At 59.8% G+C, this 27,294-nt stretch overlaps 2 protein-coding genes across 17 annotated transcripts; one reads left to right on the top strand and one right to left on the bottom strand.

Moving 5' to 3' along the window:
- Positions 1-2,893: 2,893 nt before the first annotated feature.
- On the bottom strand, positions 2,894-11,593 carry SLC6A8 (solute carrier family 6 member 8). Its single transcript, XM_070604537.1, has 13 exons — positions 11,258-11,593; positions 9,543-9,674; positions 8,211-8,460; positions 7,758-7,890; positions 6,779-6,913; positions 6,583-6,686; positions 6,369-6,493; positions 5,660-5,772; positions 5,401-5,538; positions 5,219-5,321; positions 5,027-5,127; positions 4,779-4,949; positions 2,894-4,411 (listed from the first exon to the last, which is right to left on the bottom strand). Exons 1-13 carry the CDS (start codon positions 11,517-11,519, stop codon positions 4,271-4,273), a joined length of 1,908 nt encoding a protein of 635 aa, XP_070460638.1. The 5' UTR covers positions 11,520-11,593; the 3' UTR covers positions 2,894-4,270.
- A 1,188-nt stretch (positions 11,594-12,781) lies between these two features.
- PNCK (pregnancy up-regulated nonubiquitous CaM kinase) lies at positions 12,782-26,938 on the top strand. Of its 16 annotated transcripts, none has more exons than XM_070604526.1 (17): positions 12,782-12,919; positions 13,192-13,310; positions 13,492-13,532; positions 18,574-18,676; positions 18,761-18,869; positions 19,524-19,736; positions 22,266-22,335; positions 22,569-22,700; positions 22,909-22,983; positions 23,074-23,212; positions 23,376-23,499; positions 23,636-23,711; positions 23,807-23,919; positions 24,010-24,088; positions 24,162-24,249; positions 24,385-24,504; positions 26,805-26,938. In XM_070604526.1, the coding sequence occupies exons 5-16, from the start codon at positions 18,791-18,793 to the stop codon at positions 24,502-24,504; spliced, it is 1,308 nt and encodes a 435-aa protein (XP_070460627.1). In that variant the 5' UTR covers positions 12,782-12,919; positions 13,192-13,310; positions 13,492-13,532; positions 18,574-18,676; positions 18,761-18,790; the 3' UTR covers positions 26,805-26,938. The 16 variants fall into 16 exon arrangements, 15 of the variants coding, with proteins under 15 accessions (XP_070460627.1, XP_070460623.1, XP_070460625.1 ...); XM_070604522.1 differs by lacking the exon at positions 26,805-26,938 and adding an exon at positions 24,837-25,190 and having other exon boundaries at positions 18,789-18,869; XM_070604524.1 differs by lacking the exon at positions 26,805-26,938 and adding an exon at positions 24,841-25,190.
- Positions 26,939-27,294: the final 356 nt, after the last annotated feature.

The following is a 27,294-nucleotide window of genomic DNA, read 5'->3' as shown; positions in this document are numbered from 1 at the left end:
GGCAAGGCAGGGGGGAGAAAGCTGCACAAGGCCACTTTTTGAGTACCTCATCTAGCCGTGGGGGTGGGGTGGGGCGCGAGATAGGAATGGGAGCGACAGACTCTTAGAGCTGGAAAGTGAGGTGCTGGGCCAGCCTAGGCTGGAGGGCCACCTGCAGAAACTGGCCCCTCAGACCCAACCTGAGTGCTGTGTTTCGCCAATAGCCTTCTGCTCGGAGCCGGACTGTGTTCACAATGTTCCTGACAGCATCCCCCGCCTTGCCCCTGGCTGTGGTAGCCCGGTGGGTACCATGGGCCCACCTCTCCCACTAGATTGCCAGTCCCTGTGTCCTAAGCCCTTACCACAGGGGCAAATTCTTGAGTAAATGGTGCCTGCCCACCGTTCTCAGGGCCCTGACCAAGTGATCTGACCTTTGTCAAGTTCTCTTCTTGTGATGTCAATGTTTTCTGAATCTTTTGGTGGCATTGTGGCAGGTGGCTTAGAGGCCATTTGGCAAGAGATGACGAGGACCTGAGCCAAGGCATGGCCACATTTGGGGGAGTGGAGACATTAAGGGGCTGGTGTGAGCCCCAGATGGGGAGCGGAGCGGGCCTGGGGATGACAGTAGGCTGCAGGCTAGGTCGCAGGTGGGGAGGAGGCAGGGACTGCTGATGCAGGAGTTGTTGGGGGCAGGGTGTGGGGTGAGGGGCCTCCTCACTTGAGGAGAGCCAGGCTGGAGATGGGGGAGCTGCCAGCAGTCGGGGTTCTGGAGGTTGCGGATGTGCTGAGAGCAAGAGGGTGTGTGGAGTGTCAAGTCTTGAAGAGAAGGTGGGATGAGGGTTGTCAGGAGTCAGGTTGTCAGGTCCTGCAGGGGCCAGGCAGTAGTCTTTCTGGGGAGGCGCCTCTCCACATGCCGGCATAGGCTCTAAAGGGTTGGCTTGAGTTGGGCTCAGGCCTTGCTGAGCTGACACTCCTTGTCAAGCTCGAGGGGCGAGGAGGCCCTGCCCCCTGTCCAGGTTCTTCTTGGCGTCTATCACAGCATGGCTGATGGCAGTGTCACAAGCCAGAGCCTGCCCCTGGCTGTACAGCTGAGGGCTAAAGCCTCTTCTTTGCTAAGGGAACCATGTCTTGCTAAAGTGCAGGGACTGTCCTGGGAGTGCCCATGAGGGAGTAAGCTGTCACTTTTCTCTGAGGGACCCCCCCCCCCCCGAGGCTGACATCTAGAGTGAACAGCAAGCTCCCAAGCCTTGCCACCCAGCCCAGGCCTCATCCCACCCTTCTTCCAGGCCTCCGGATGGAGGGAGTGCCCTCCTGCACCTACGACTGCAGCCTCTTGTGCATGAGGTCCCCGCCCACAGGCATCTGAATGGAGTCACTCTGGCCAGTGCTTCCCCACCCCTTCTTGTAAATTGTGGTAAAATATACGTAGTCTAAAACTGCCGTTTTAACCACTTTTAAGATTACAGTTCAGGGGCATCAAGTACATTCAGATTGCTGCACAGCCATCCCCACCATCCAGAACTTGTTCATCTTCCTGAGCTGAAACTGTCCCCATGAAACCCTGCCCCCCCGCAGCCGCCATCCTCCTTTCTGTCTCTGTGAAGTTGAAGTTGACTGCTCTCGGGACCTCACACAGGTGGAATCATACAGTATCTGTCCTTTCGTGGCTGGCTTCTTCCACTTAGTATGTCTTCAGGGTTCATCCAGGCAGTAGCACGTGTCAGAATGTCCTTCCTTTTTAAGGCTGAATAATATTCCACTGCATGGATTGACCACATTTTGTTCATCCATTTCCCCATTGATGGACACTTGAATTGCTTCCTCCTCCTCTTTCTTAATCCCACTCCAATCAGGCTTTTGCACACACACTCCCCACCCCCCCCAAACCTCTCTTGTCCATGTCTCCATGATCCTGTTGCCAAGTCCCGGTGAGCGTTTGGGGCCTCATCTCCCTTGACTGTCGGCAGCACCCCACAGAGCCGATCACTCCCTCCTCCCTGAGCGCCCACCCCGGGGAGCCTCACTCATGTTCCAGGACCCGCCTGGCACTCTTGGGGTCCCTTCCACCCCTCTGGCCCCCACTGCTCAGTCTATGCTGCTAGCTCCCCGTCTTCTTGGCCACTTGTGGGTGTCCCAGGGCCCAGTGCTGGGGCCGCTTCTCCCTCTATACCCACTTGGCTGCTCTTGGTGAGCTCAGCCAGGCTCGGGGCTTTCAGGGCCTTCTTTATGTGCTGAGAACTTCAAAGTTCTCTCTCCAGACCAGACTCTTTTTAGAACTCCAGACTCCTTGTCCACCTGCTCACTAGATGTCTCCACTGGGATGACACCACCGCCCCCTCCAAACCTTCTCTTCTCAGCGCTGGGCCCGGCAACACCATCCTTCCTGGTGCTCAGGCTCAGTCTCTCACTGACTCCTCTCTCAACCTTGCATCCTAGCTGTCCACAAGCTGGGCTGGCTCTGCCTTGCAAACAGGTCTCTAATCCAAAGACTTCTCCCCTGCACAGCTGGTGCCCTGGTCCCAGGGACCTCCAACTTCCCCCAGCTCTGCTGTAGCCTCTTGCTGCCGCCTCCCTAGCTCTCCGCCTTCACCTTGGAAGGTCACCTGTTTAGTGCGGCATTTGGGCAACCTTCTGGAAATTCAGTGCCTGCAACTTCCTGCCCACTTTCCCAAGACCTCATACCACCTTCCCTGCTGGTCGTGTCCCTTCTCGGCACACTGTCACCCTTTCTCCCCAAGTAGTGAGCTCCACTTTCTGCCGGCTCCCTTGCCTGCTCTGTCTTCAGTTCCTGGAACAGGCAGGGTGCAGAACAAATACTTGCCCAAGAAAGCAGCTCGAGGTGGGGAGGCCTCCCCGCCCCCCTCCAGTCCCACCTCCTCCCCCCAAGACAAGCAGAGGTGGAGCAGGAGCCAGCTTTGGAAAATGACATGTTTTTATTGCTATGTTTGCAGTGGCTTTTTAGCACAGTAAGAATGTCCCCGCTGGCCCCCCGCCCTCACCCAGCCCCACCCCTCCAGCCAACGTCAGGTTGTGGGGGAAGCCCTTCTGGGGTCCTCTTGGCTGCCTCGGGATTGGACGTGACACAGACGGGGGTTAAGTACAGCTGCTACCTGGAAGACTTGAGACATGGAAAGTGCATCAGCCTTCAGCTCGCAGGTGGCAGCCGTGGCCGGGATCCCTTCCCCGGCTGGGGCCCACCTCAGATCCCTGCAGTCTGCCCAGTGCAGGGGGCAGGGTGTAGGCAAGCCTGAGCATGCCAGGTGAGCAGCCCCAGATCCACCCGGACAGAACACGGCATCCGTCAACTTGTGGGCAAGGGGGGAGTGTGGGGACTCCCCTCAAGGCCCTCACCATGCACTTTTCCACCCCAGTCTGGGGCCGGGGACTACACATGCATACCCACGTGACAGACTCGCACGCTCGACAGCTTGAAGCTTTGTTTTGCCTATGAAAATTAGATCTATAAATTCACACTCCTTGGCTTGGGCACAGGAATAAGGATGGGCTGAAAGGGACAGAGAGTGGCAAGGAGAGGGACGTCGGGGTGTTTTCTCTTTAGAAATATACAAGCAGAAATCTCTCTCCAAGTTTTTATAAAATGTGCAAAATACAAGCCTCATTTGCCCACAGGCACAGTTTACACCTGGTATTCACCTTTGCTAAGAGATAGAGATCTGTATATACCCTACATACTCACGCACACATGCACTCGGACACAAGCTCACACAATTGATATTGGTGGCAATTGGCGCAGGAACCAGAAGGTTCCATTGCTGGCTGGCTCTCTAAGCTTCTAGAGTAGGGATGGGGAGAGGGGTCTAGCCCAGCTGAAATATTCACCTTGGTTCCGCTGCCCCTCCCTTGCCTCCCCCCTCTCCTCTCCTGTTTCCCAAGCTGCCACTGCTGCCTCTGGGGTGAGGGACCACCCAAGGGTGTGTTGGGCAGAGCCTAAGAGGCAGGCAGGCAGGGTGGGCATGGTGGGGTGGAGTGAGACGCGTCCACAGCGGGCACTGGGGGGAGGGCAGGCGGCAGGGCCTGGGAAGCAGTGTGTGTACCAGCTTGGTTAAGGGGGGAGGCATCTATTTTTGGTGGGTTGTGATATTTTTGGTGTTTTATTAAAAATGGAAAAAAGTTATTTTAGTTATAAGCACTCATGGTGCTTCTCCCCCCCCCCCGGCAGACCCCAAAAGTGTCAGGGAAAGGCAAGCCCCCTGAATGGGTCGGGGGGGGCTAAAGCAGGGGCTGCTATGGCTACAAGAGGGTGAGCTGGTGATGTGAGCTGGGGTGCCTGTCACATGACGCTCTCCACCACCACCACCTTGCTGCTCTCGGACACTGGGGTCAGGGTGGTCAGGCCCCTGACATCCGAGTCCTGAGCTCTGTACTCCAAGTGGTGGAGGCCCCAGACAGGCTGCGTCAGGTGTTGCCAGCGCTGCAGGAGAAAGAGACACGCTGAGTCCCCTGGGAGGGGCCCTTACTCATCCTTGGCCTCTCTCCACTTCCCACCACCTGCCATTGACACAGGGCTCAGGGACTGCTCCTCCCGGGGTTACAAACCAGGCCCCACTCCTTGCACTCTGGAAACAGAGTTGAGTGGCTGTTAGAATGGAGGCTAGGGACAGGCCTCTCCTCCCCCTGCCAGCTTTCCTTCCACGCCCCCCACAATGGTCTGAGTTGACCCAGAGGCTTCCAGCACAATGGTCCATCCTGGTGGGTGGGAGAATGGGCATCTGGAGGTTAAGGCCTTGACCCAGTAGAAGGGAGGGGCTGGCATAGGGGAGAGGGCACAGGGAACTAACCTCAGCCACGGTCCCCTTGGCCCTGAGGAGGCAGCCCAGGAGGTGTAGGGGCACACACAGCATGGAGGAGAGTGCGAAGGCCCAGCCCATGGCCTCGCCCCACCACGGGTACACGTAGGTATTGTTGTAGACCAACGGCTTGTAGTACACCACGTTGAAGATGAAGATGCCCTGCGGGTGGGAGCCTGCGCTCAGCCACTGGCAGGCCCTTGGCGCCCCTCGCCCTGCCCAGCCACCTCGGGCCTTACCATGCAGACCAGCGGGGTGAAGAAAGACCAGCACCATTTCATCCAGGGGCAAGGTCGGTACCCAATCATGCAGGCAACGTCATCCATGAAGCGGTCGGCTCCTGGGGTGAAGCGAGGCGGGAGGGCCTGAGCTGGATACCCACCACCCCACACTGCACTGCACCCTTAGCTCACCCCTTGGCTCAGACCTACCATACACCCAGGCAACCACCACGCACTCCCAGAAGGCCTGCCAGAGCAGGGTCGTGCCGCTGGCTGAGTAGTAGTCAAACAACTGGAAGACGTACATCCCGCCCTGGGGATGGAGCCAGGTCAGGGAAGGTGGCAGATGGCAGTTGGAGGCCAGGGGCAGCCCCCACCCTGTCCCCACTCACATCGGTCACCATGGAGAGGTCGATGACAAAGCAGAGGGCACAGCATAGGGCCACAGAGATCTCCCTTTGGAAACGGAAGTAGTAGGAGGCCGGGAGGAGGTCGAGCAGGCCGGTGATGAAGCCTTCCACACCTACAAACTGTGGCCGGGCTGCTCAGGCCACGCCCCTCCACCTGCTGTCTCCCCTGGCACAGCATGCCCTCTGCCCACCAGCCCTTCCTCACCCTCCCGGCTCCCTCTGTCCTGTTCTCCCTGCAAACCTGGCTGTCGAGACCAAGCAGCAGCAGCATGAAGAAGAACAGGGCAGCCCAGAGTGGGGCCACAGGCATCAGCGTGACGGCCCGGGGGTAGGCGATGAAGGCCAGGCCAGGCCCTGAGGATGAAGGGTCAGAGTGTGGACACCTGCAGCCCGTGCCCATGTCCCGTTCCCTGCCCCGTGGTGCCAGACTAATGGATGACACCAGGGCGCCCTGTGGCCGAGGGCCTTTCCACTTGTGTCAAGGCATTGCTGGGCTGCTCAAGCCCCTGTGGGTCTGCCATACCAGGGGCTGGAAGGTTCCTGCAAGCTCTGGGTGGACCACCACCCATAAGAATGGGGTGTCTGGCTCAGACTCCTGGCCCTGGGTTCCAGGAGCTATTGTGGTCACAGGTCACCACTGACCCTGGAAACAGCCTCCTTTCCCTCTGCCACAGAGGTATGAGGACATACCCTGAGGCCCCTGGGGACAGATGGATGGGGGCTCAAGGCTCCACGTGGCCTGGCCCATAAGGCTCTAGCTCCAAGCTGGCTGGAACAGCTGTGCTTTGCAGCTGCTCAGCCAGGCCTACCTCTGGTCTAGAGTGTTTAGTTGAGTTTGAATTTTTTCTCTCATTTCTCAGAATGTCTATTTGCATGCACATTCATGTACATGGTCCATTAGGACAGCAGCTGCTGCTCTGAAGGTTGGGCTGGGGCTTGGGGGTCTTTACCTGATTCCGCGACCTTGGAGATGTGCACGCCCTGCTCTGCAGCCATGAAGCCCAGGATGGAGAAGACCACAAAGCCAGCAAAGAAGCTGGTCCCGCTGTTGATGAGCGCGAGGATGATGGCGTCCCTGTGGGCAAGAAGGAACCATGTGGGCTGGTTAGGCTGCCTGTTGCCCACAGGCAGGCAGGTCAGGGTTGGCAGGACTATGGTGCCTACTTGTAGCAGTTGTTGTTGAAGCGATTGTAGCTGCCCAGGGCTGTGAGGGCTCCCAGGCCAATGGCGTAAGAGAAGAAAATCTGGGTCCCGGCATCTATCCATACCTGGAGACAGGCAGGGAAGAGTGGGTATGAGGGACCCTGCTGGGCCGGCCTGCCCCTTGTTTCCCTGCCCCCCAGCCCTGCCTCCACCTCACCTGAGGAGACCCCAGCTTCGACCAGTCAGGCTTGAGATAGTAGATGATGCCGTCCAAGGCGCCAGGCAGCAGCACTCCACGCACCAGCAGCACAACGAGGACCACGTAGGGGAATGTAGCGGTGAAGTACACGATCTGGGGGGCCAGGCTGCTCAGAGGGGCCTGCAGCACCCACCTCCCCCTTGGAGGCCCCCAGCCTGAGCAGGACGGCCGGGCAGGCCATGGTCCCGGGCTACTGGACAGTGTGTTCAGAGGTAAGGAGGGAGGCCAGTCAGCAGCGCCCCCCACTTCTACTCCTCGGAGCCATGGCTCCTCCCAAAGGAAGCTGGGTGCTCAGCTGGAGCACCAGCAGCCCCATGGCGAGCACAGGTCAGCCGCGGAGGGAGGGGAGAGGCAGGGCCCTCCCCAGGCAGAGTGGGACATCAGCATGGGGGCAGTTCCCATGCCTCCTGTGCCAGCGACTCCAGGTCATCCTCTGCAGAGAGGTGGGGTCCTAGGTAGCTGGGATTAGAAGCGGCCCAGCCAGAGACAGAGGCAAGAGCAAGGTGGCCGATGGAGGCCTCTGCCTCCCGTCTAAGCGGGCCTACCAGCCCAGCAAGCGGCTGCTCTGTGGACCCCGCAGGGAATGAGCCAGCCCTCCAGGGACCTGGCCATGTCCCACAGTCCTCGGCACACTGTCTTATTATGCGTCTGTTCACACATTTGTCTCCCCAACCTGACAGAGAGCCCCCGAGGGAGGGCATGTGTCTGGACTCCCCCTGGGTCCCCGGGGCCAGAGAGGCAGGCGAGAGAGACAGCCATAGGCCAGGCCCACCCAGACCATCAAAACACACTCAGATCGTGAGTGAGGAATAGAGGCCCTGGCCCTGGCCCAGTCACCTCCCGTTGCAACAGGGGTCCCTGGCAGAGACACCCCTCCCCCAGACAATGCCGCCCTCCAGCCCTGCCGTCATCCAGCCGTGCCCGCCTCCAGCCATACCTTTCCTGTTGACTTGACCCCCTTCCAGACACAGAAGTACACCAGCACCCAGCAGGCCAGCAGACACAGGGTCACCTCCCAGTTGAGGGCCCCTGGTACCTCCAACCCCCCAGAAAGCCGCAAGACTTTGTTCCTGGGGGAGGGAGAGCCCATGAGGGCTGTGCCAGCAGAGAGCAAAGCGACAGGGAGCTGTCCCAGGGGTGGTGCTCCCCCTCATGCAGCCCTGGAGTCCAGCTGGTCCCTCCTGAGCACCTGGGCTGGGCCCGGGCCCAAGCCTGTGGCCACCCCCAACATGTGTAGCAGCAGTCTCCCCTCCCCTAGGCTGGCCAGCGTGGCTTGCTCTGCATCCCTGGCCTTATCCTCCCAGGGCTGGGCCCTGGCACGCACAGACTCAGGCCACATGTGGGAGACCAGAGGGACAGGATGGACCCGGCCCAGAGGTGCCTGACTTACTCCCAGAACTCAATGACTGGGGACCGGCGGTCAGCAAGCTGGTCACATGTGAGGTTGGCCAGGCTGGCATTGGCACAGTCTTCGTGGCGGAAGATCTCCACACAGTCGGGAGTGTTCCAGGTATGGCCACACGTGGCCCAGGGCAGCGTGGTGGTGAAGGACTTCACCAGGTAATAGAAGCCCCAGGCCAGCACCATGATGTAGTAGGTGTTGCAGTAGAAGACGATCACCATGGAGGCGTAGCCCAGGCCTGCGGGGGAAGGGGTTTCCATGCAGGCTTTCCTCTGGTCAGCTCCCTGCTGCCCCTATTGTCTATCCTACCAGGGATTGCCGGTGCTCCCTGCCGTCCTCCCCCTCCCCACCATCCATCCCACCAAATCCTTCTCTGTTGTGCTCTGGAGACTTCTTCGAGGCCCTCTGGACTCTCTCTTGTGGAAATGTCCCGATGCTGGGCTAACTGACCAATTTGTCCCCTGCCAAAAATCAGCCCCTGCTCCTTGCCCACTGTGCACACCTCATCTCCTGCATCCTCCCCAGACTGAAGGCAGAGCCTCTCCCATCCTGCCCCGACCCGAGCGTTTAGTCCTGTTGATTCCCTAGCCTCATGCACCCGTCCCCTTCTCTTGGGTCCCCCTGCCCCCACAGTGCTTGAGGGAGGGCCAAGCCTCCACATGGCCCCCCAGTGGCCTCCAGTACTCAGCAGCTGGGGCACTTTCTGGTGACCTGGGGCAGTGTAGGCAACAGTCACCCTCTCAGTGTGCAACCTCAGCCAGTCACTTCACCTCTCTGTGTCCCAGCTTCCTTGGGGATGGTAATAGTAGGACCTACCTCCTAGGGCCTCGAGAGATGATGGGAGAACACTGCCCACATACAGAAGGGGCTCTAAGATGACCTTTGCCATTAGTCCTCCCATTCAGACCCTGAACTTTCGATGGCTCCTGTCCAAGCTCCTTAGGCTGGCCCTCTGGCTTTGGGAGAGCTGGCCCCAGGCAGCTTCTCCCACTATCATTTCTTGCACCCAGCCACCCTCCACTCAGCTCCAGTGAGCCAAGTGTTCTTGGCAGGGCCTATCCCCCACCCTGCTAGGGCCTGAGCATCCAAGCCCTGGTGGAGAGGCCCAATCCCCCACTCTAGTCTCTGCCTCCCAAAGTCACTGGGTGGTCTTCATGTCCTCCAGCTTCCCCCTCACAACTTGGGGGCATCACTGGGCCCCAGGCCCAGTGCTCAGACAGGATGAGATTTCTCAAGTGGGTGCCAAACTTGCCCCAGCAATGGGAAAGGGGAGGAGGCGCTGAGGGAGAGGGCAACAGGGGCTGGCCCAGGACTGCTCACCTTTGAACAGGGGGCAGATGTTCCAGACATTGATGCTGCCGGCCTTCATGAACTGGCCCAGCGAGATCTCCAAGAAGAAAATGGGGATTCCTCCAATCAGGGCGATCAGGACGTAGGGAATAAGGAATACACCTAGAGGAGAGAGCACAGGAGGACTTGACCCCCAAACCCCCAGCCAAGCGGCCTAGGCCAGGCTTTCAGAAGCCCTGCGAGGCCGGGGTGGAGCCCCAGCTCTGGACTCCACCCCAGCACCATCATAACTTCCCACTGGTGAATCAGTGCAGGGGTGGCCACTGACTCAGAGGCCCAAGGTGAACAGACTTGGGGGGGGGGTTTGGAGTGGTGGAGGGGGCTCTAGCAGCCCCTGGGCCCTTAGAGCTTCCAGGACTCTACACCCACAAGGCTTCCGCCCCCACGGTCACCTAGAGCGACCTCATGGGCATGGAGGACACATGCGCTTGCACACACAAGCCATCCCTCCTGTCGCAGTTCCCCGTTTCCCAGGCAGCACAGCAAGTAACAGTGAGGGCATGTGCGTGCATGTGCATGTGTGCACCATGGCTGGCGTTCAGACCTGGGGGCCTGCCTAGCTTGGGCGAGTGTGAAGGTCCAGGGAAGAGGGTGGGTGGCAGTCCTCTGTCAGTGGGCTGAAGGTGAGCAAGGACAGAGGGAGACAAGGTGGGGTGGGGGTGGGGGGAACAGCCAGGTACAGCATACACCAATGAGCCTGGCTCTGTAGGTGGCAGGCAGGGCCAGAGACCACAGATTGGGGGTGGGGGGGTGGGGAGCTGGGTACCAGCAGCCCTTGTCCACTGCCCTGTCCTCCTCTCCAGGCCCCCTACTCTTGAACCTGGCTCAGCTCTCTCCACTACTCAGAAGCGGGGCTTGGCAGCCTTGGCTGCAGCTTGCGCAGCTCCTGGTCCCAGCATCCTTCTTGTGTGTGACCTTGGGCAAAGGCCTTCACTCTGGGCCTCAGTTTCCCACCAACCCTGGTGCTGCTTTGCAGTCACAGGACACACGCGTGCCCATCGCCGTTGCTAAGCTGGGCTGGGGCAGGCGGGCAGGCATGGGGTGTGCATGCAGTGTGTCTAGCAGCGGCGCCAGGCGGCCCAGGCCGCAGGCTTCCCAAGCCTGGCTCAGGCCCCCAGTGTTCCAGGCCCAGGCTGGAGGGGAGGAGGGCGGGGAGGGGAGGGAAGGGGAGAGAGGGGAAGTGAAGAGAGGGGAAGGGAAGGGAAGGGAGGGGAGGGCAGGGGGAGGGACAGAGTGGCCCATTGTGTGTGTGTGTGTCCGTGTGTGCACACGTGGGGGGCCCACACAATGTGCCACTTGTGTGCCTGACCAGCGGGGGCAGCCAGGGCTCCTCACCTCTGGGAGCCCCCCAGGGGGCAGGCCTCCTCTTCCCACCTCAGTGGCCAATCACTCCAGGGCCCTCGGGCCCTCGGGCCGGGAGCCTGGGGGGGCAGCCCCGCGGCTTCGGCAGGAGCTTCGCCGGCCCCTCCCCCCACACCCTGCCAGGCACATGACCGGCGAGGGGGGTGGAGGCCGCCGGGCTGGGCCACCGAGCGGCGGCGGCCGGCGAGGGGCGGCCCCCGGTCCCCCGGCTACCGCGGGGGCCCTCCCCACCCCGTGGACTTCGCCCTTGCGCCCCGGTGGGGCCGGCGGCGGGCGGGGGAGGGGGCCCCGGCGAGGAGGCGCGGCGGGACGGGGGCGCTCACCTCCGCCGTTCTTGTAGCACAGGTAGGGGAAGCGCCACACGTTGCCCAGGCCCACGGCGAAGCCCACGCACGACATGATGAAGTCCATCTGGCGCGTCCAGGTCTCGCGCGGCGGTACGGCCAGGCGGCCGCCGGGCGCCCCCAGACCCGCGGGGCCGTCGCCCTTGGCCGGGGCCCCGTCGGGCCCGGGCGTGATCAGGGGGCCCTTCTTCTCGTCGCCGGACACGCTGTAGATGCCATTCTCGGCGCTCTTCTTCGCCATGGCCCCGGCGGGCCGCGCGGCCGGGCCGGGGGGCGCGGCACCTCGCGGGGGCGGGCGGGCGGGCGGCTGGGGGCGCCGGCGGCACGGGGGGGCCCCGAAGGCGCGGGACCGCCGGGGGTCGGGGCAGCGGGGGCGACGCGGTCAGAAGCAGTCCACGAAGCACTTGAAAGTGAGCCTGAAGAATCTCATGTGTGTCGGGGGCCCGGGGGCGCGCGGGCGGCGGCGGGGCCCGGCCGGGCGGCGGCGGCGGCTCCCGAGGCTCCTGCGCGCGGCTCCGGCGGCGGCGGCGGCGGCGGCGGCTCGCCCGGCCCGAGGCTCAGGCTAGCGGGGTGCGGGCGGCATCGGGCGCCCACTGCCTACAAGGGGCGGCCGGAGCAGGGGTCTGCGGCCCGCGCCCCCCGCCCCGGCCCGGGCCCGCGCGGCTGCCCGGCTCGCCCGCGGCTCCGGCGGCGGCGGTGGCGGCGGCGGTGGCGGCGGCCCGGGCGCGCTCGCCCCTCCTTCCCGGCGGCGGCGGCGGCGGCTCCAGCCGCTCTCGGGGCCGCGGCGGACTCAGCGACTTGCCACTGCGCTCCGACCGTCTCTCTCCTCCCCGGCCCGACCGGCTGCCGCTTAAGAACCGACTCCGGGGTGATGTCACTGTCGCCCCACCCCCACGACCGAGCTGGTCCCCCTCCCCCTCCTCCGCCCCTCCCTCCCTCCCTCCCCGTCACTCCGCCCACCTCCTCCCGCCCTCCTCCAGAGGAGAAGACGCCGCTCCAGCGGGAAGCAGGATGGCTGCTACCTGGGGCGCCAGCCAGGACCTCCTCCCGAGGGGCCGAACCGCCCCGACCCTAGGTTTACCTGGGCGTGGTGCCAGCCCAGATCGCCTCTCCTAACCTGCCCTTCCCGGTTCTAGGAGAGCCACTTCCCTGGCTGCCTTCCAGCCATCCTTGGCCCCTCTCTCCCCTTCTCCCCCTCCTTCCAGCCTGTCCCATCTCTTGCCCTTCTCTGACTCTCAGCTGGAGGCTGGGCTAATGTTGGGTACCAAGGCCTACAGATTCCCAGCTCCCTGCACCAGAGGGGGTGCAGGGTGGTCCCGCCTCCGGAAGGGCTGGGCCCAGCCGCGGGCAAGAGAAGGCTGGGGAGTGGAGGGTTTGCCTCCAGGTGTGCTGTGGGGTTTTGCCAGAGGCACCACCCTGCCTGCTCCTGGCATTCAGCCCTACCCGAGCGGCGCAGCCCTGGAAGCTGGAAGTCAGGCTCCTAGCTCTTGGAGTGACAGATCTCTGAGTATCCTAAGCCAGCAGCGGGGAGCCCGTCTGGCTGAGGGGCACAGCTACACTTTGTCAGCAAGGTGGAGGGGTCATAGGGATCCCTGTCGCCCTGCCCCAGCTCTACCTACAGGAGACTCGGGCAGGAATAGGGTAAGGCTGCCCCCTGGTGCCTGGCGGGTGCATAGACCCTCCCCCAAAGGCCTCAGCTGGGAGGCCCCAGCACCCCACCCTCTGGGCTTCTCTACCCCTGGGACCTCCAGGCCTCCCCAACAAGAGCAAGGTTGTTCGGCTGCCTCCCCACTGGCAGCTGAGCAGTCTGTTCAAAATTTTCCAGGGCCAAGAGCAGCCATGGGGTGGGGAAGGAAGGTGTCGTTGTCCTGGCCAGGGATATAAAGTGTGTCCCCCGCCTCCCCCTGTCGCAGGCTTCCTGATTGCCACGCTGCAGTCCCCAGATGGCTCATCCTGTTAAGCTAAACCCTCGGCCATTCGGCAGCTTTAGGAAGAAAAGCAGTTCCGGCCAGAGCCAGATTGAGCCTGCTAGGTGAGGGAGGGGCAGCATCTCCCCCCTAGGCTTGCTGGAGGAGCCTCAGTGGGCATGTGTGGGAGACTGGCAGGGTCACCTGTGCGTCGGCTGTGGGGGCCACAGGGGTTTTAGGAACCCTTGAAGTGGCAGGGTCGCACTGCTCATCAGAAGACCCTAACTTGAGTCTTCTCTGGCCCAGCCTAGGACTGAACCTGGTCTGAAGACAAAGGCGATAGAGAAGTACGCGACCCACAGATGGACTGGAGAAGCAGGGGCCACCTGGGGAATGAGGTCAGGGGGAAGAGGGCTGGCCCAGGGGACCTGAAGACACCCCCTGTGCACATTTAAGAGAGGAAAGGAGAGGGTGAAGTAGGCAAAGGACCTTGTTGCAGAAGGAGGAGGGGTGACGGGTGCCTGTGAAGGGAGGGTGGTCTCTGGCAATGACCTAGGTGTGGGCTGCTTTAATGGAGAGGTGTGGGCAGACGCTAGACGCTAGACAGCACTGAGAGAAGCAGGAGAAAATGAGGATGTGGCCCCATCCAGGCGACTCTTTTGAGAATTTAAGATCTTTCTTGTCCAAGGAGCATGGTGGAGAGAGAAGGCAGTGGCTGGAGAAAGACGTGGGCGAGCTGATGACACTTTGGGGAAGTGCCTATGGCTGCGGGGAGGGAAGAGGGTGAAAAGAGCAAAGCTGAAGGGGCCTGAGAAAGGTGGCTGAAGCCAACGGTCGGGGCCCTCCTTCATCCTGTGCCACCAGTTGGGAGGGGAGGTAGGTTCCCAGGCCAGTGGCAGGAACGTGAGGGAGCTGCCATCTGGGGCTACTGTTGCCTCTGTGAGGCCAGAGGCTGCTGAGGGGGAGGTGGCTGGGCTGGAGGTGGCCAAAGAGAGATGTGAAGGGCGAAGTGGCTGCTGAGATGGCCTGTGCGAGTTCCAGGACGCTCCCATTGCTACAGGGACCTTCATGGGGTGTCTCCAGATGTTCAGAACAGCGTCCTCCACATTTGGGGGGTGCAACAGGCCCCTAGATCAGACTTGACAGGTCCACACCCTCCCTCCCACCCCCCTCCTCCAGTCTTCCCCAGGAGGGTAATGATACCATCCTCCTGGCTCTCTTGGACCCCACAGTGACCTCGTCCTTCTGGTCTGCGCGCTGCATGCTTCTCTCAGCAACATAAATCTGAGCAATCCCTTCCTAACTGCTCTTCTTTGGGCCTTTCTCTGTTGTCAGCGAAAATAATCCATAACCAATCTATAAATGAAAGTTTGGGTGAGTTTATTCTGAGCTGAAATCAGAGGACCATGGCCCGGAGCCTTTCTTCCCGAAGGAAGAAAGGGCACCAAGGAAGTGAGGTATACAGAGTGGTTATATACCCCCATACAGGACGTTTCACGTATGATTGAAATGTCCCTCCCACAATAGTCACAAGATTGCCCTGTCGGCACAGCGCTTGATGGACACAGCAGGCAGTGGGTCTGCTCTCTAGGAGGCAAGTCTATTGTCTCTGAGCAGTCACAGGTGAGCGCAGCAGTCAGTTTCTGGCCTAAGGAAAGATGCTTAATCCTTAAAGAAATGCCAATGTTGGGAGGGGGAGGGAAGTTGCACCTTTATCTCAAGGGCCTTTTGCTCTTGCCATAGGGAATCTCTAAAGCAGATATACAATGCATGCTCAACGGCCTGGGTCAGGCCCTTTTGGAAAGACAACGTCAGGCCGAATTAGGTTTATACCAAATGGCTTCCTCATATTCTCCAATATATGCTATTGCTTGCCATTTTTATTTGTCACTGTGCTGAAGATCAAGCTAACTTCCTCTCAAAGGTGTGCAAGATTGGGCACAAGGTAGCCCTCCGGCTCCCCAGCACTGAAGAGCCGTGCACCTCCGGAGGTGCCCTCCCTGCGCCTTGGCCCGTGCTTGGCCCACTGCCTGGGCTGCCTCTTCTTTGCTGACCTCCCTCGGATCCTGCAGGCCTCAGCTCAGCTGCCACCTGTCCCAGGGGGCTAAAGAGGGAGGCATGGCAGCTCTCTGAACTGCACCCCGTGCACCACCTCCCGCGTCCAGCCAGGGCAAGCTGGGCTTCTGTGGGGCATGAAGTTCACAGACCCATCCTCACCTCCAGCCGGGATGATTAGGTGGAGTTTCCCAAAGTGGGAACCAGAGGCCAGAAGTCTGGCCTCTAGTGTGCTGACCTGAGCAGCCATGGGAATGTTGAAGTTGGTAGGGACAGCTGCCGTGTGCCCAGGGCAGCTCGCGTGGGGTGCTGAGCACCTGAGCAGAACAAAGGCGCATTCTCAGGGTGTTTGCAGGGCTTTGCAGAGGTGTATCTTGCCGACTGCCTCCTCCCCGGGCAGCAGCTGCTGGGAAGGATTTGGGTAGACGTCCCAGGACCCCAGCTGATGGCTGGGAGGCTGTCCCCTACCAGCCCCATCTAAGCCTCCGCCTGTCCTGCCAAGCCCCTGTGTTCATGGCCCTGCAAGACTGGTTTCGGAGCATGTACAGGAAGGGCTGGAGTACCCCTACTGCAGCTCCTGGGTGAGAAGCACAGTGTACCCCAGGCAGAAGCCCTGCTGGGCGGCCTTTCAGGGCCCAGTTAGGTGGGAGTTGGAGTAAGAGCTGAGGAGGAGGAGGAGGAGCGGAGGAGGGGAGAGCTGGAAGGAAGGCAAGGGAGGGAGGGCGAGCCAGAGGACTCCTATTGTCCTGGGAGGCCTGGGAACTCAGGCTGGGAATGGGACTGTGTGCTGCAGCGATGGGGGCTGCGGGGTCCCCTGGGTCTTGGGCGGCGGTGGATCATGGAGTGGGCTGGGTAGGAGGGCACCCCGCCCTGGGGTGCCCCATTATTCTGGGAGGACCTCACTGGGTTGTTGGAGATAGGGTGGGGCTCCTCCTCTTCTGGAATTAAAATAAGCTGGGAACAAAGGAAAGGCCGGAGTCCTCCTGGAAAGGCTTTGTGCTTCCAACAACTGGGGAGTGGAGAATGGCGCCAGGCGTGCCCCCCACTGCACCCCCCCTGCCCCCGGGAAGAGCCGACGGCCAGGAGGGTCACTAGCCCCGGGGAGGGGCAACCTGACCCCTAGCCCCTGCATAGCACCCCTTGCCCACCAGCTGTGCTCATCCACACACCCCGAAAGGAATAGTTTTAAAATTTGTTTTTATGTTTGCAATAAACTTTTTCTATCAGAACACTTTTAGATGGTGTGAAGGTCCCCACACTAAGCTTCCTGTTGCTAATTTTCTACAGAGTATGGTACGTTGGTTACAATAGTCAACCAGTGTTGTATGTTGTTATTAACAAAAATCCCCAGTCTTTTTTTTTTGAGGAAGATTAGCCCTGAGCTAACATCTGCTGCCAATCCTCCTCTTTTTGCTGAGGAAGACTGGCCCTGAGCTAACATCCGTGCCCATCTTCCTCTACTTTATATGTGGGACGCCTACCACAGCACGGCTTGCCAAGCAGTGCCTTGTCAGCACCGGGATCCGAACCAGCAAACACTGGGCCACCGAAGCAGAACGTGTGCACTTAACCTCTGCGCCACCAGGCCGGCCCCTAATGAAAGTCCCCAGTCTTATTCAGATCTTCTTGGCTTTCCCCTAAAGCACTTTATCTGCCCCGGGATCCTTAGGCTCCTCTTGGCTGTGACTGTCTTCTCAGACTTTCCTCATTTTTGATGACCCGGGACAGTCCGGAGGATGATGGCCCCTTGGGGTTTGTGTGGTGTCTCTGTTGTGAGAAGATGGGCGGATGGTTATTCGGGGAGGACCGTGGGGGTAAAGTGCCCCTCCATCGCGTCCTAGCAGGCTCCACGTGCTCAACCTGACTCCTCACTGTCCACATCAACCTCGGTCACCCGGCTGAGGGCGCCTTTGTTTATCAGGTGTCTCCACTTGAAATCTAATCTCTCCCCTTTCCACCATATCCTCTCTGGAAGGAAGTCACTCTGCACAGCCCTCACTCGAGGAGTGGGGCTCATGCTCCCCTGGGATGGGAGAGGGTGTCTACATAAATTATTTGGAATTACCTGCACAGAGCTTGTCTCTTCTCCCCCACTTATTTATTTAATCATTTATTTGTAACAGTGGATATTTATTTTATACTTTTGGTTATAATCCAATACAACTTTCTTTATTTTATTGCTCAAATTGTTCCATCTTTGACCATTGGGAGCTCTTTCAGTTGGCTCCTGTGTCCCTTTGTCATACCCCCATCACCGTGTGTGTGTGTGTGTGTGTGAGTGTGTGTGTTTGAGAGAGAGAGAGAGAGAGCGAGAGGGCACTTCCTTTCTGGCACTGCAAGGCGCTCCGGGCTCAGCTTGTGCCTCTCCTGCCCCAGCCGGAGAATCACCCGGTTCTCCAAGGAGCCCTTTATTGGAGAACAGTATTAGAAACCAAGGTCTGGGCTCTAGTGTGCTCATTGTTACTGGGGTGTCATTGCTTCTAGGCCCTCTCAGTTGACGGAGCAAGGAAATTTATGTGTATACTAGCCTATGTATATACACATATCTATAAATATTCATGTGTGTATGTATATATGTGTGTGTGTGTATCTATTTTAAGGTAAAATGAGTTCGTACTGATGTCTCCAACTCTGATCCATCACCACATAGATCATTTTGGCACCTCCGCTTACTCATCTGTATCTTCCCACATCCACCTTCCCTTGGCTTCCCTGTTGAATCCCAGTGTACACGTCAGTGCTTTCGGAACTGTGACCCCAACTTCCCAGGGAGCCACAGTGGCCCCTGGGAGTGCAGTGCTCCCATGCACTTCCTTTGCCACTGGTCTCCCAGTCTCCATGCATTTCCCCCAACCCCCTCCAGTGAGTAATATGCGTAGATTCCTTTGTCACAGTCTGCATTCCTTCCTGAGATCCTCCAACCTCCTAAAAGTTCATTTTAAAATTTGCATATGTTACTGTTCACTCTCTCTGCTGTACAGTTCTCTGGGTTGCCATATGCAGAGTGTCCCGTATCCACCATTACAGCATCAGACGAAGAGTTTCATGGCCCTAGACATCCCTTGGGCTCCACCTAGTCAAACACTACCCACCTCTCTCACACCCCTGGCAACCACTGATCTGTTCATTGTTTCGATATTTTTGCTTTTTCTAGAATGTCATAAATGGAATCATCCAGTATGTAGCCTTTTTCAAAGTGTCTTCTTTCACTTAGCGATATATGTTTAAGCTTCCCCCGTGTCTGTTCATGGCTGCATAGCTCTTTCCTCTTTAGCACTGAGTAGTATCCTATTGTCTGGATGGACCACAGTTTGTTTATCCATTCACCTACAGGAGGACATCTTGGTGGCTTCCAGTTTTTGCCGATTGTGAATAAAGCTGCTATGAACATTCACATACTGGTTTGTGTGTGGACATAAGTTTTCACCTCCTTTGGGTAAGTACCAGGGAGCGCAATTGCTGGATGGTATGGTAAGAGTATGTTTACTTTCATGAGAAACTGCCAAACTATCTTTCACAGTGGCTGCACCATTTTGCCTTCCCACCAGCAATGGATGAATGTTCCTGTTCTCCACATCCTCACCAGTGTTTAGTGGTGTCAGTGTTCTGGATTGGGGCCATTCTCATAGGTGGGTGTGTAGTGGTATCTCGTAGTTGTTTTAATTTGCATTTCCCTAATGACATGATGTTAAACATCTCCTCATATGCCTACTTGCCAACTATATTTCTTCTTTGGTGAGATATCTGTTCAGATCTTTTGCTCATTTTTTAATTGGGTTGTTTGTTTTCTTATTGTTGAGTTTTAAGAGTTCCTTGTATGTTTTGGATACCGGTCCTTTATCAGATATGTGTTTTGCAAAGATTTGTCCCCAGCTTGTGGCTTGTCTTCTCATTGTCTTAACAGTGTTGATCACTGAGCAAACATTTAAAATTTTGATACATTCTAATTTATCATTTTTTTCTTTCGTGGACCTTGCTTTCCATATTACATCTTAAAAGTCATCACCAAGCCTGAGACAAGACAGATTTCTTCCTATGTTTTCTTCTAGAAGTTTGGCATTTTACATTTAGGTCCATGACCCACTGTGAGTTCATTTTTCTGTAAGAGGTCCCCTGACAGGACTCTGAGAAGCTCCTTATCCACCACTGCCCAACACACACGCGTGCATTTTGAAGTTGATATCTACATTTCGACAGATGTTTAAGTAGCTGTGAAGGGTGTAGTTTCTGGTGTATTGTAAATACTGGTTTAAAACAAAAGCTGTGATATCACTTTTTCCCAGAGACTAATGGCATGGAGATCCCCTGGCGCGTTGGCTGCTACGGCTGCGTGAACTCGGCGGGCTGGCTCTTCCCTCCCACAAGCCCTCCGCGAGGGCCCCTCTGCTTCCTGCCGCCACTTCTCTGCTGCCCCTCAGGGAGGGCTCCCTGTGCCATCTTTCTCCATGTGGGCAGTCTTTTATTACTCATACATCGTACTTCTCCAACACGCAAATGTATATAAACTACATTTCTTGTTATAACCCATGACCAGAGGGCTCTGGAATGTTCCTTCTGGCTTGACAAAGCAGCAGCAGTGTATTAGATGTGCTGATGCGTAGTCATGAAATGACCATATCAGAGGGGCTGCTGTTGGTGTTAGGGAGTCCAGGGGTCTGTCACCACATAGGACTTATTGCTAGCGGGAGCTGGGGCTCACTGTCAGCTCCAGTCCTATTTGTTTGACTTTTTCAGATGTAAGCCCTAGGAAACCCTGCTCACAGAGATGAGCAGTTGGGAGTGGGGCCATGCTGCTGAGTGCTGGGTCCCTGGAGCCTTCTCGAGTGAACTGGGAGGGGCGACTGGGGAAGGGCGGGGAGACAGGAACTGAGTTTCGGACAGAGTACATGTGGGAGTTGAGGTCTGGAAAGAAGAGTTTTACAAACCTATGCCTGCCCTGTTGACCCTCTTGAAGACTTTGTGTCATGCCAGGGGCCTACAGACCCCTGTGAAGATGGATTCAGCAGGCCACTCCTGGACCCTGAGACTCCGTGGAGGCCCTGTGGCACTGGCCTGTGTGATGTGCTCCTGATGGGGCCCGGATCCCCTGGGAGGGGGCCAGAAGGGAGATGGGACTAGATGGGAGGAATCCACTAATTGCTGGATGAAGGATTGAATTTAGTCACCCAGCACTTATTTCCTGAGTGCCTCCCCTGGGCCGGGTCAGCAGAGACACTTTCTGGGCACCGATGCTCTGGTGAGGAAGATAACAGAAAGAAGGTGATTTTTCATGATGGATCTTCTGAAGACAGGGCAGGCAGGGCGATATACTAGAGAGTGGGGGGAGCAGAGGAGGCCTATTTGAGGAGGTGACATTTGAGCAGAGACCTAATGGAGTGAGGGAGCAAGTCAAGCAGATATCTGAGTGAAGAGCATTCCAGGTGAACAGGCAACAAGTGCAAAGGCCCTGGGGCAGGTGCATGTGTGGTGTGTTTGAGGGCCAGTCAGGAAGCCAGTGTGGCTTCAGCTGGCTGGAGCTGCTTGAGCAAGGGGGAGAGTAGGTGGAAAGGGGTCAAAGCAGGGATGGGGAAGGGAGCCTCATCATGCAGAGCCCTTAGGCCACTGTAAGGACTCGTGCTTTGACTTCGAGTGACATGAAGAGCTGGGGGAGGGTTTGAGCCCGGGGGTGACAAATCTCAAAGGGAATGCTCTGGCTGCTTGGTGGGGAAGAGACTGGGGGTAGGAGAGGTTCATGGTGGGGTCAGAGGGCAGAGGGAGCCCAGTGAAGAGGTTGTGGCTGTCATCCAACTGTGTGCTGATGGGAGCTCAGGCCAGGGTGGCAGAAGCGGCCTTGGCAGGGCTGGGGCTAGGGAAGGAGGCTCTTTTAGACCAAATGGCCTGGACGGCCTGTCTGCAGAGAGGACATTAGAGCAGAGACCCGAAAACAAGCAGAGAGCCATGTCAACATGTGGGTATAGAGACTTCCAGACGGAGGCCACTGGTAGTGCAAAGGCCCGGAGGTCGGCCCAGCTGGGCCGCCAGGGGGCTGGAGTGGGCAGGTACCGGTATGAATGACCGAGGAGGGAGGCGGTGGCAGCCGGCGCCGGCCGATTGCCTTACAAGGTTCCCTGCAGCGCCCGGCCGCTGGGCCACCGCGTGCTCGGCAGCCAGCGGCCGACGGGGGCGCGCGCGGAGGGGGCGGGGCTGGGGGCGCGGGCGGGCGGGGGGCTCGGCGCAGCGGCCGCTGCGCGAGGCGACGCTGCGGCTCCGCTCCAGGTTCGCACCCGGCGCTCCGGGGCGCGACGGGGACGTGCGTGGTCCCGGGCGGCCGCCGCAGCCCCTCGCGCCCCCGCGCACACCTGTCACACCCGGCGCGCCCCCGTCCCGCACGCTCGCGGCCCACGTAGCCCGCGATGCCGGAGGCCCAGGCCGCCGGATCCCTCCCGCCCTGAGGCGCCGAGGGCTGAGCTGTGCCTGGGCGGCCGTGTGGGCGATTGTGGCCGTGGCCGTAGCAGGCGGCTGCGCGCAGGGGTCGCAGGTGCATCTCGGGCGGCTGGTGCCCAGGGTGGCGCGAGTCTGTGGGCTCCGGGCCATGAGTGGCAGGTCTAGGCCTGGGGGCAGCGGAAGGGGGCGCCTCTGGGCGCTATGAGTGGGCGTGGGCCCTGGAGGGGCCAGGGTCGGGGTACACGGAGCCTTCTGGAAGGTGGCCGACCGTGGCTGACTCGGTTGTGTGGAGGCAGAGAGGGGGTGTCTGGGCGTTGATCGCCATCGGGGTGCCAGGGTTGGGGGCGCTGGATGGTGGCCGTGTATTTGGGAGGGGGAGGAGTGTATGTGGTGGCCTCGCTGGGTGGGCGTACACCTGGAGTGCAGACCTGGGTGGTGAGGGAGGGGCGAGAGGTACCCGGGCTGGGGGAGGATGAATGGGACCTGTGTTCCTGAGTGGGGCTGTCACTGAGGGTGGCTGAGGCACTGCTGGGTCTAGGGTAGGGGACAGAGCTGTCCCTCGCCCAGGGGGCCCTCCCTCCACCTTTCCCCCGCCCCCGCAGATATGCTGCTGCTCAAGAAACAGACAGAGGACATCAGCAGCGTCTATGAGATCCGGGAGAAGCTCGGCTCGTGAGTGTGTGTGTGTGTTAGTAAGTGTGTGTGTGTGTGTGTGTGTGAGTGTGTGTCAGTGAATGTGATGTGGGTGTCAGTGAATGTCTGAGTGTGTGTGTGTGTGTGGGGGATGGGTGGCATGGGACATGGGAGGGGGAGGGCCCTTTCTCCTCCCCACTTCTGCTCCACCTCCCCTCCCCCTCCTCTTCGCTTTACCCCCTCCCTCCCGGCCTCCCCCGTCTCTGCGGCAGGGGCGCCTTCTCTGAGGTGGTGTTGGCCCAGGAGCGGGGCTCCTCACACCTTGTTGCCCTCAAGTGCATCCCCAAGAAGGCCCTTCGAGGCAAGGAGGCCCTGGTGGAGAACGAGATTGCAGTGCTCCGCAGGTGCGCTGGTCTGGCTGAGAAGGCCTGGCCTGGGGCTCTGCACTGCTGCCCTGGGCAGGGGTGGCCTAGGGTAGGGAAGGGGAGCAGAGTGGGGAGGAAGAGAAGAGGGAGGGGAGCTTCCCTGGGGGCCCAAAACAAAGCACCCCTGGCTCTGAGAGGTCCCGAGGGGGCTGCGGCAGCCTGTGAGGGGCTTTTCTTGCCATTGCAGGGTCAGCCACCCCAACATCGTGGCTCTGGAGGACGTCCATGAGAGCCCTTCCCATCTCTACCTGGCTATGGAGCTGTGAGGAGGGCAGGGGCAGGCTGGGGGTGAGGGCTGGGCAGTGAGTCGGTGCTGAAGGGCCTGGGTCAGCTGAGCTCTCACTCTCCCCAGGGTGACGGGGGGCGAGCTCTTTGACCGCATCACAGAACGCGGCTCCTACACGGAGAAGGACGCCAGCCACCTGGTGGGCCAAGTCCTTGGCGCTGTCTCCTACCTGCACAGCCTGGGCATTGTGCACCGAGACCTCAAGGTGCCTGCTCTCCTGCCCGCCCACCCGGGTCTTGCCCAGCATCCCTGTGCACCAGGGGTCTGGGGGACTTGGAGGTGCCCGGCTCCTGCAGTCCACCCTGTCCCAGCCCTGATGGCCATGCCAGGGCTGACCTGGCGCTTTCTCTGGTGCCTGTATGTCACAGCCTGAAAATCTCCTCTATGCCACGCCCTTCGAGGACTCCAAGATCATGGTCTCCGACTTCGGCCTCTCTAAAATCCAGGCTGGCAACATGCTAGGCACTGCCTGTGGAACACCGGGATATGTGGGTAAGTGAGGGGGGCGCCCTAAGGCTGGAGGACCCTGCGGGAGCCGGGGTGCCAGGGGCAGGGTCAGCGGTGGGTCATTCCTGGGGCGATGGTGCATGTGGGCGTGGGCATGCATCTGTCTGTCTCCGGCCCCCAGCCCCGGAGCTCTTGGAGCAGAAACCCTACGGGAAGGCTGTAGACGTGTGGGCCCTGGGTGTCATCTCCTACATCCTGTGAGTAGCCACCGGGAAGGCTCTTCTTCTGCCTGCCTGCCCCCTGTTGGGTTGGGGAGGGGTGGACAGCTGGGTGATTCATCTGTGGGTGCCAGGCTTTGTGGGTACCCCCCCTTCTACGACGAGAGCGACCCTGAACTCTTCAGCCAGATCCTGAGGGCCAGCTACGAGTTTGACTCTCCCTTTTGGGATGACATCTCAGAATCAGGTGAACTTGAGGCTGGCCCCGAGATCAGGGAGGGAGGATTGGTGAGGGGGGGTGGGAATGGGGCCGGCTGACCTGGCCTTCCTGCTCCAGCCAAAGACTTCATCCGGCACCTTCTGGAGCGAGACCCCCAGAAGAGGTTCACCTGCCAACAGGCCTTACAGCATCTTTGGTGAGTGGGACCTCTACCAAGCTGTCTCGGGACCAGAGGGACAACACCCCAATGACCCTCAGCCTTCCCCTAGGATCTCTGGGGACGCAGCCTTTGACAAGGACATCCTGGGCTCAGTCAGTGAGCAGATCCAGAAGAATTTTGCCCGGACTCACTGGAAGGTCAGTGTGGGGAGGGGCCTGTGAACCTGACTCAGGCATCTGTCCCGTCTCCCAGCCTCAGGGGGATCGACTGGGCTGCCTGCCAGTGGTCCTCGAAGTCTTGGGGCACGGCCTGACACTCCTCTCTCCCCACAGCGGGCATTCAATGCCACCTCCTTCCTGCACCACATCCGTAAGCTGGGACAGAGCCCAGAGGGTGAGGAGGCTTCAGAGCGGAGGATGGTCCGCCACAGCCCCCCGGGTGGTGACGCCTAGGTGTGTGCAGGTGGGCCCTGCACCCCCTGGGAGCTGGCTCCTCAGCGAGCTTCGAGGGTGGTGGGCTCCATGTGCTAAGAGCTAAGCAGAGTGGCCCCCACGGAGCAGAGGGCTGAGGACGGAGGGGAGGAGTCGGGGTTCAGGGAGGATGAGGGAGAGCCGCCAGAGGAGGCTGGTGCCTGTGGGGACCGGAGGATCCTTGAGGGGCCGAGTGCCAAGCCCCAGTGGGCGCCACTGCTGAGAGCCTTGACTGGGAGCAGGGGCACAAGGCAGGCTAGCGGCGCCTCCTGACTTCACCCTTTCCTTGTGCTTCTCTCTCCTCCTCCCCCCAGGCAGATGCCGAAGCCGAGTGCATTGACCCTCAGATTCCCCTCCCATGGACCCTTTCCCCCCCCCCCCCCAGGGCTGCCCTCTGCTGGAGAGTTTGAGATGCATGGGTGTGGCGCATGGCACTGGGGCGGGCAACCCTGTCCGCCCTTTAAGCTCTGCCATTGCCCAGGTGTCTGCAGGGGCTCCCCTCTCCTGTTGCCACCACACTCCCTCTAGAAGCGAAGAGGCTCCAGGGGCTGTCCTTCCTGCACGCTGCTTTGTGCTTCGCTGACTGTGGGTGGGCCTGCCCACTCGTGTCTTGGTCCTCCAGCTCCCCTCCAGTTTTCCCCAAATCAATAAAGACAGACTCACAATGGGCCAGCGGTGAGCTGGAGGGAGGGGAAAGGGACAGGGATGGAGGACAAATGTGGAGGTGTTGGGTGTCACTGTGGGAAGGACTCCACCATGTGACCTCTCCAACTGCCACCCGAACTTCTCCCTCCCTGTTGCCACCCTGCAAAGTGCCAGCAAGAGGCAGCTGGCTTGGCCCGCTCTGCCGCCCTAGAGGTTGGTGGTCCTGCATGTGGCTCTGGCTCCCTGGGAGAAAATGGAGGCAGCACAGGCCTGCTGGGCTGCCAGCAGAGGGCGGTGACGGGATGCTGAATGGGGGCTCAAGGAGCCCCGTCTCCAGGCCCCCAGGGATGGGTGCAGTGCATATGCCCTGCAAGGACGGGCTGGGAAGGGCTCGCAGGCAAGTGGAGGCCCGAGCGCTGTAGCCAGGAGGGTGACCAGAGCCCCAGGCTGTCTCCTCCGCCACGTCCCCCCTTCCCGTGGCTGTGGCCTGACAGAGAGCATTTCCCCTTCCCGTGGCTGTGGTCTGACAGAGAGCATTTCCCACACGCACCTCCTCGTAGGGAAGGCTAGGGAACCCGTGTCAGAGGGTGGAGGAGGGCCCCTCGGCCAGGAGAGGGCGCCACTAGGGCCTCTACTTCTGTACTGTGCTGAGGCTTTGGAACTGCTGGGCTGCAGGCCCCAGGGGACACAGGCTGGGTTGGTTATGCCTTCTGGTGTGAAGAGCGATGGCCGGTCCTCTTGTTTGCACGGTGCCTGCCCCTCAGACCCCCATTTGGCTTGCTGGGCCCCAAGCCTTCCTGGCCCTGCTAGGCCTTTCTCCTGCATTCATCAGGGGAAGACTCCTAGGGTCACTTCTCAACCCCAGCCAGAGCAGAGGGAGCACTGTCAGAGTTCTGGGTGAGCTGGCCATCCTTTCCTCCCCATGGTGACCCCTGCCCCCACTTCCCCTTTGCAGAGCATGATGGAGAAGACCCTTCTCCTTGTCAACCTTTGGGACCTTTAGGGAGGCAGTGAGGTCCAAAGCAGAGCTGACTTGGGTCTTGGAGGCGGGTGGGGGCTGGAGCAGGAGCCTGGCTTCCACCGAGGAGAGCAGCGGGGCACACTGTGCCTCTGCAGAACTGGCGGTGGGCACAGCCCAGGGTGGGTGCCTGCTCGCTGCTTCCCAGCCCACAAGCCCTTCTGTGGCCTTCTGCTCCCAGCATCCTCCCACCCCCTTCCTGCTCCACATTGCCCCATGCACACCCCCCACAGGCCCCTGAGTCCCGGGGCGAGTCTGGAGAGGAATGGGCAGCTTCCTCCTTCGTCTCCGTGGCCCCTTCTAGGCCATCTTTGCTCCAGGCTTTGGGGTCACATGGCCTAGTCTTGCATGCCTGCTCCCCTTTCTCTGCCCACCATCCAGGGGACCTCAGGCAGCCAGCGCCGTGGCCGGGTCTCAACATCTTGGCCTCCTCACCTCCAGTGACCTGTCCTACCTTCTCTTAGGCCCCCACTTAGGGCCTTGTCATCTCCTGTCCTGCCACCTGGGATGTTTTCACCAACATCTCCTTTGCTGACTCTCCTTCCCATCTTTTCATTCATTCACACTAGACTCCCACAACACCTATTTGTTCTTGTTTTGTCTGTCAAATATTGATTAGGCCTCTGCTCTGTGCCGGGCACTGGGCCCACCGGACAAGGGGCCTGCCATCTTGGAGGAGGCCCTGTCATGGAGGGATGGGCTTACTCGGATGGTCAGGATCATCTGCGTGGGGAAAGTAGCAGGAGAACCAACACCAGCCTTCCAGAGGGAATCGCACTCGTTCAGAGACTCAACCGATCCTTCCAGCCCAGGCCCGCGGCCAGATCGTCACTGCAGAGTTGGACGCCAGCTCTGGCTGCCCTGACACAGGGTGCAATTTGGCCTCCGGCCAGCAGGCGGCACCGTGGTCACGTCTTTCCACATCCATGAGCCCTACCCCTTGTTCCTTCAGCACCTGGGGCAGCAGCTTAAAACCATTCCTCTCCTACACCATCCCCCCAAATCCTCCCTGAGGAAGTCCTCACTTGGGGGAGAGGTCCTGCCCTGCCCATCTGGGAGCCGGCAGAGAGGGAGCCTTAGGTCAAGTGGAGGTGGCACCCTTTCTTCAT

This window comes from Equus przewalskii, chromosome X, assembly GCF_037783145.1.
Source record: "Equus przewalskii isolate Varuska chromosome X, EquPr2, whole genome shotgun sequence".
NCBI lineage: Eukaryota > Metazoa > Chordata > Mammalia > Perissodactyla > Equidae > Equus > Equus przewalskii.
The sequence above is the reverse complement of the archived record's forward strand: the minus strand, read 5'-3'. Positions and strand labels throughout refer to the sequence as shown.

What these genes read in the sequence shown, in the direction of transcription:
- SLC6A8 (XM_070604537.1), bottom strand. Translation starts at nt 11,519, where the DNA reads ATGGCGAAGAAGAGCGCCGAGAATGGCATCTACAGCGTGTCCGGCGAC. An exon ending in CGAAGCTGGGGTCTCCTCAG is followed by an intron (nt 6,687 to 6,778) that starts GTGAGGTGGAGG and finishes GCCTGTCTCCAG; the next exon opens with GTATGGATAGATGCCGGGAC. An exon ending in ACCTCTCCATGGTGACCGAT is followed by an intron (nt 5,322 to 5,400) that starts GTGAGTGGGGAC and finishes CTCCATCCCCAG; the next exon opens with GGCGGGATGTACGTCTTCCA.
- PNCK (XM_070604526.1), top strand. Translation starts at nt 18,791, where the DNA reads ATGGATGAATGTTCCTGTTCTCCACATCCTCACCAGTGTTTAGTGGTG. An exon ending in ATCCGGGAGAAGCTCGGCTC is followed by an intron (nt 22,336 to 22,568) that starts GTGAGTGTGTGT and finishes TCTCTGCGGCAG; the next exon opens with GGGCGCCTTCTCTGAGGTGG. An exon ending in TTGTGCACCGAGACCTCAAG is followed by an intron (nt 23,213 to 23,375) that starts GTGCCTGCTCTC and finishes TGTATGTCACAG; the next exon opens with CCTGAAAATCTCCTCTATGC.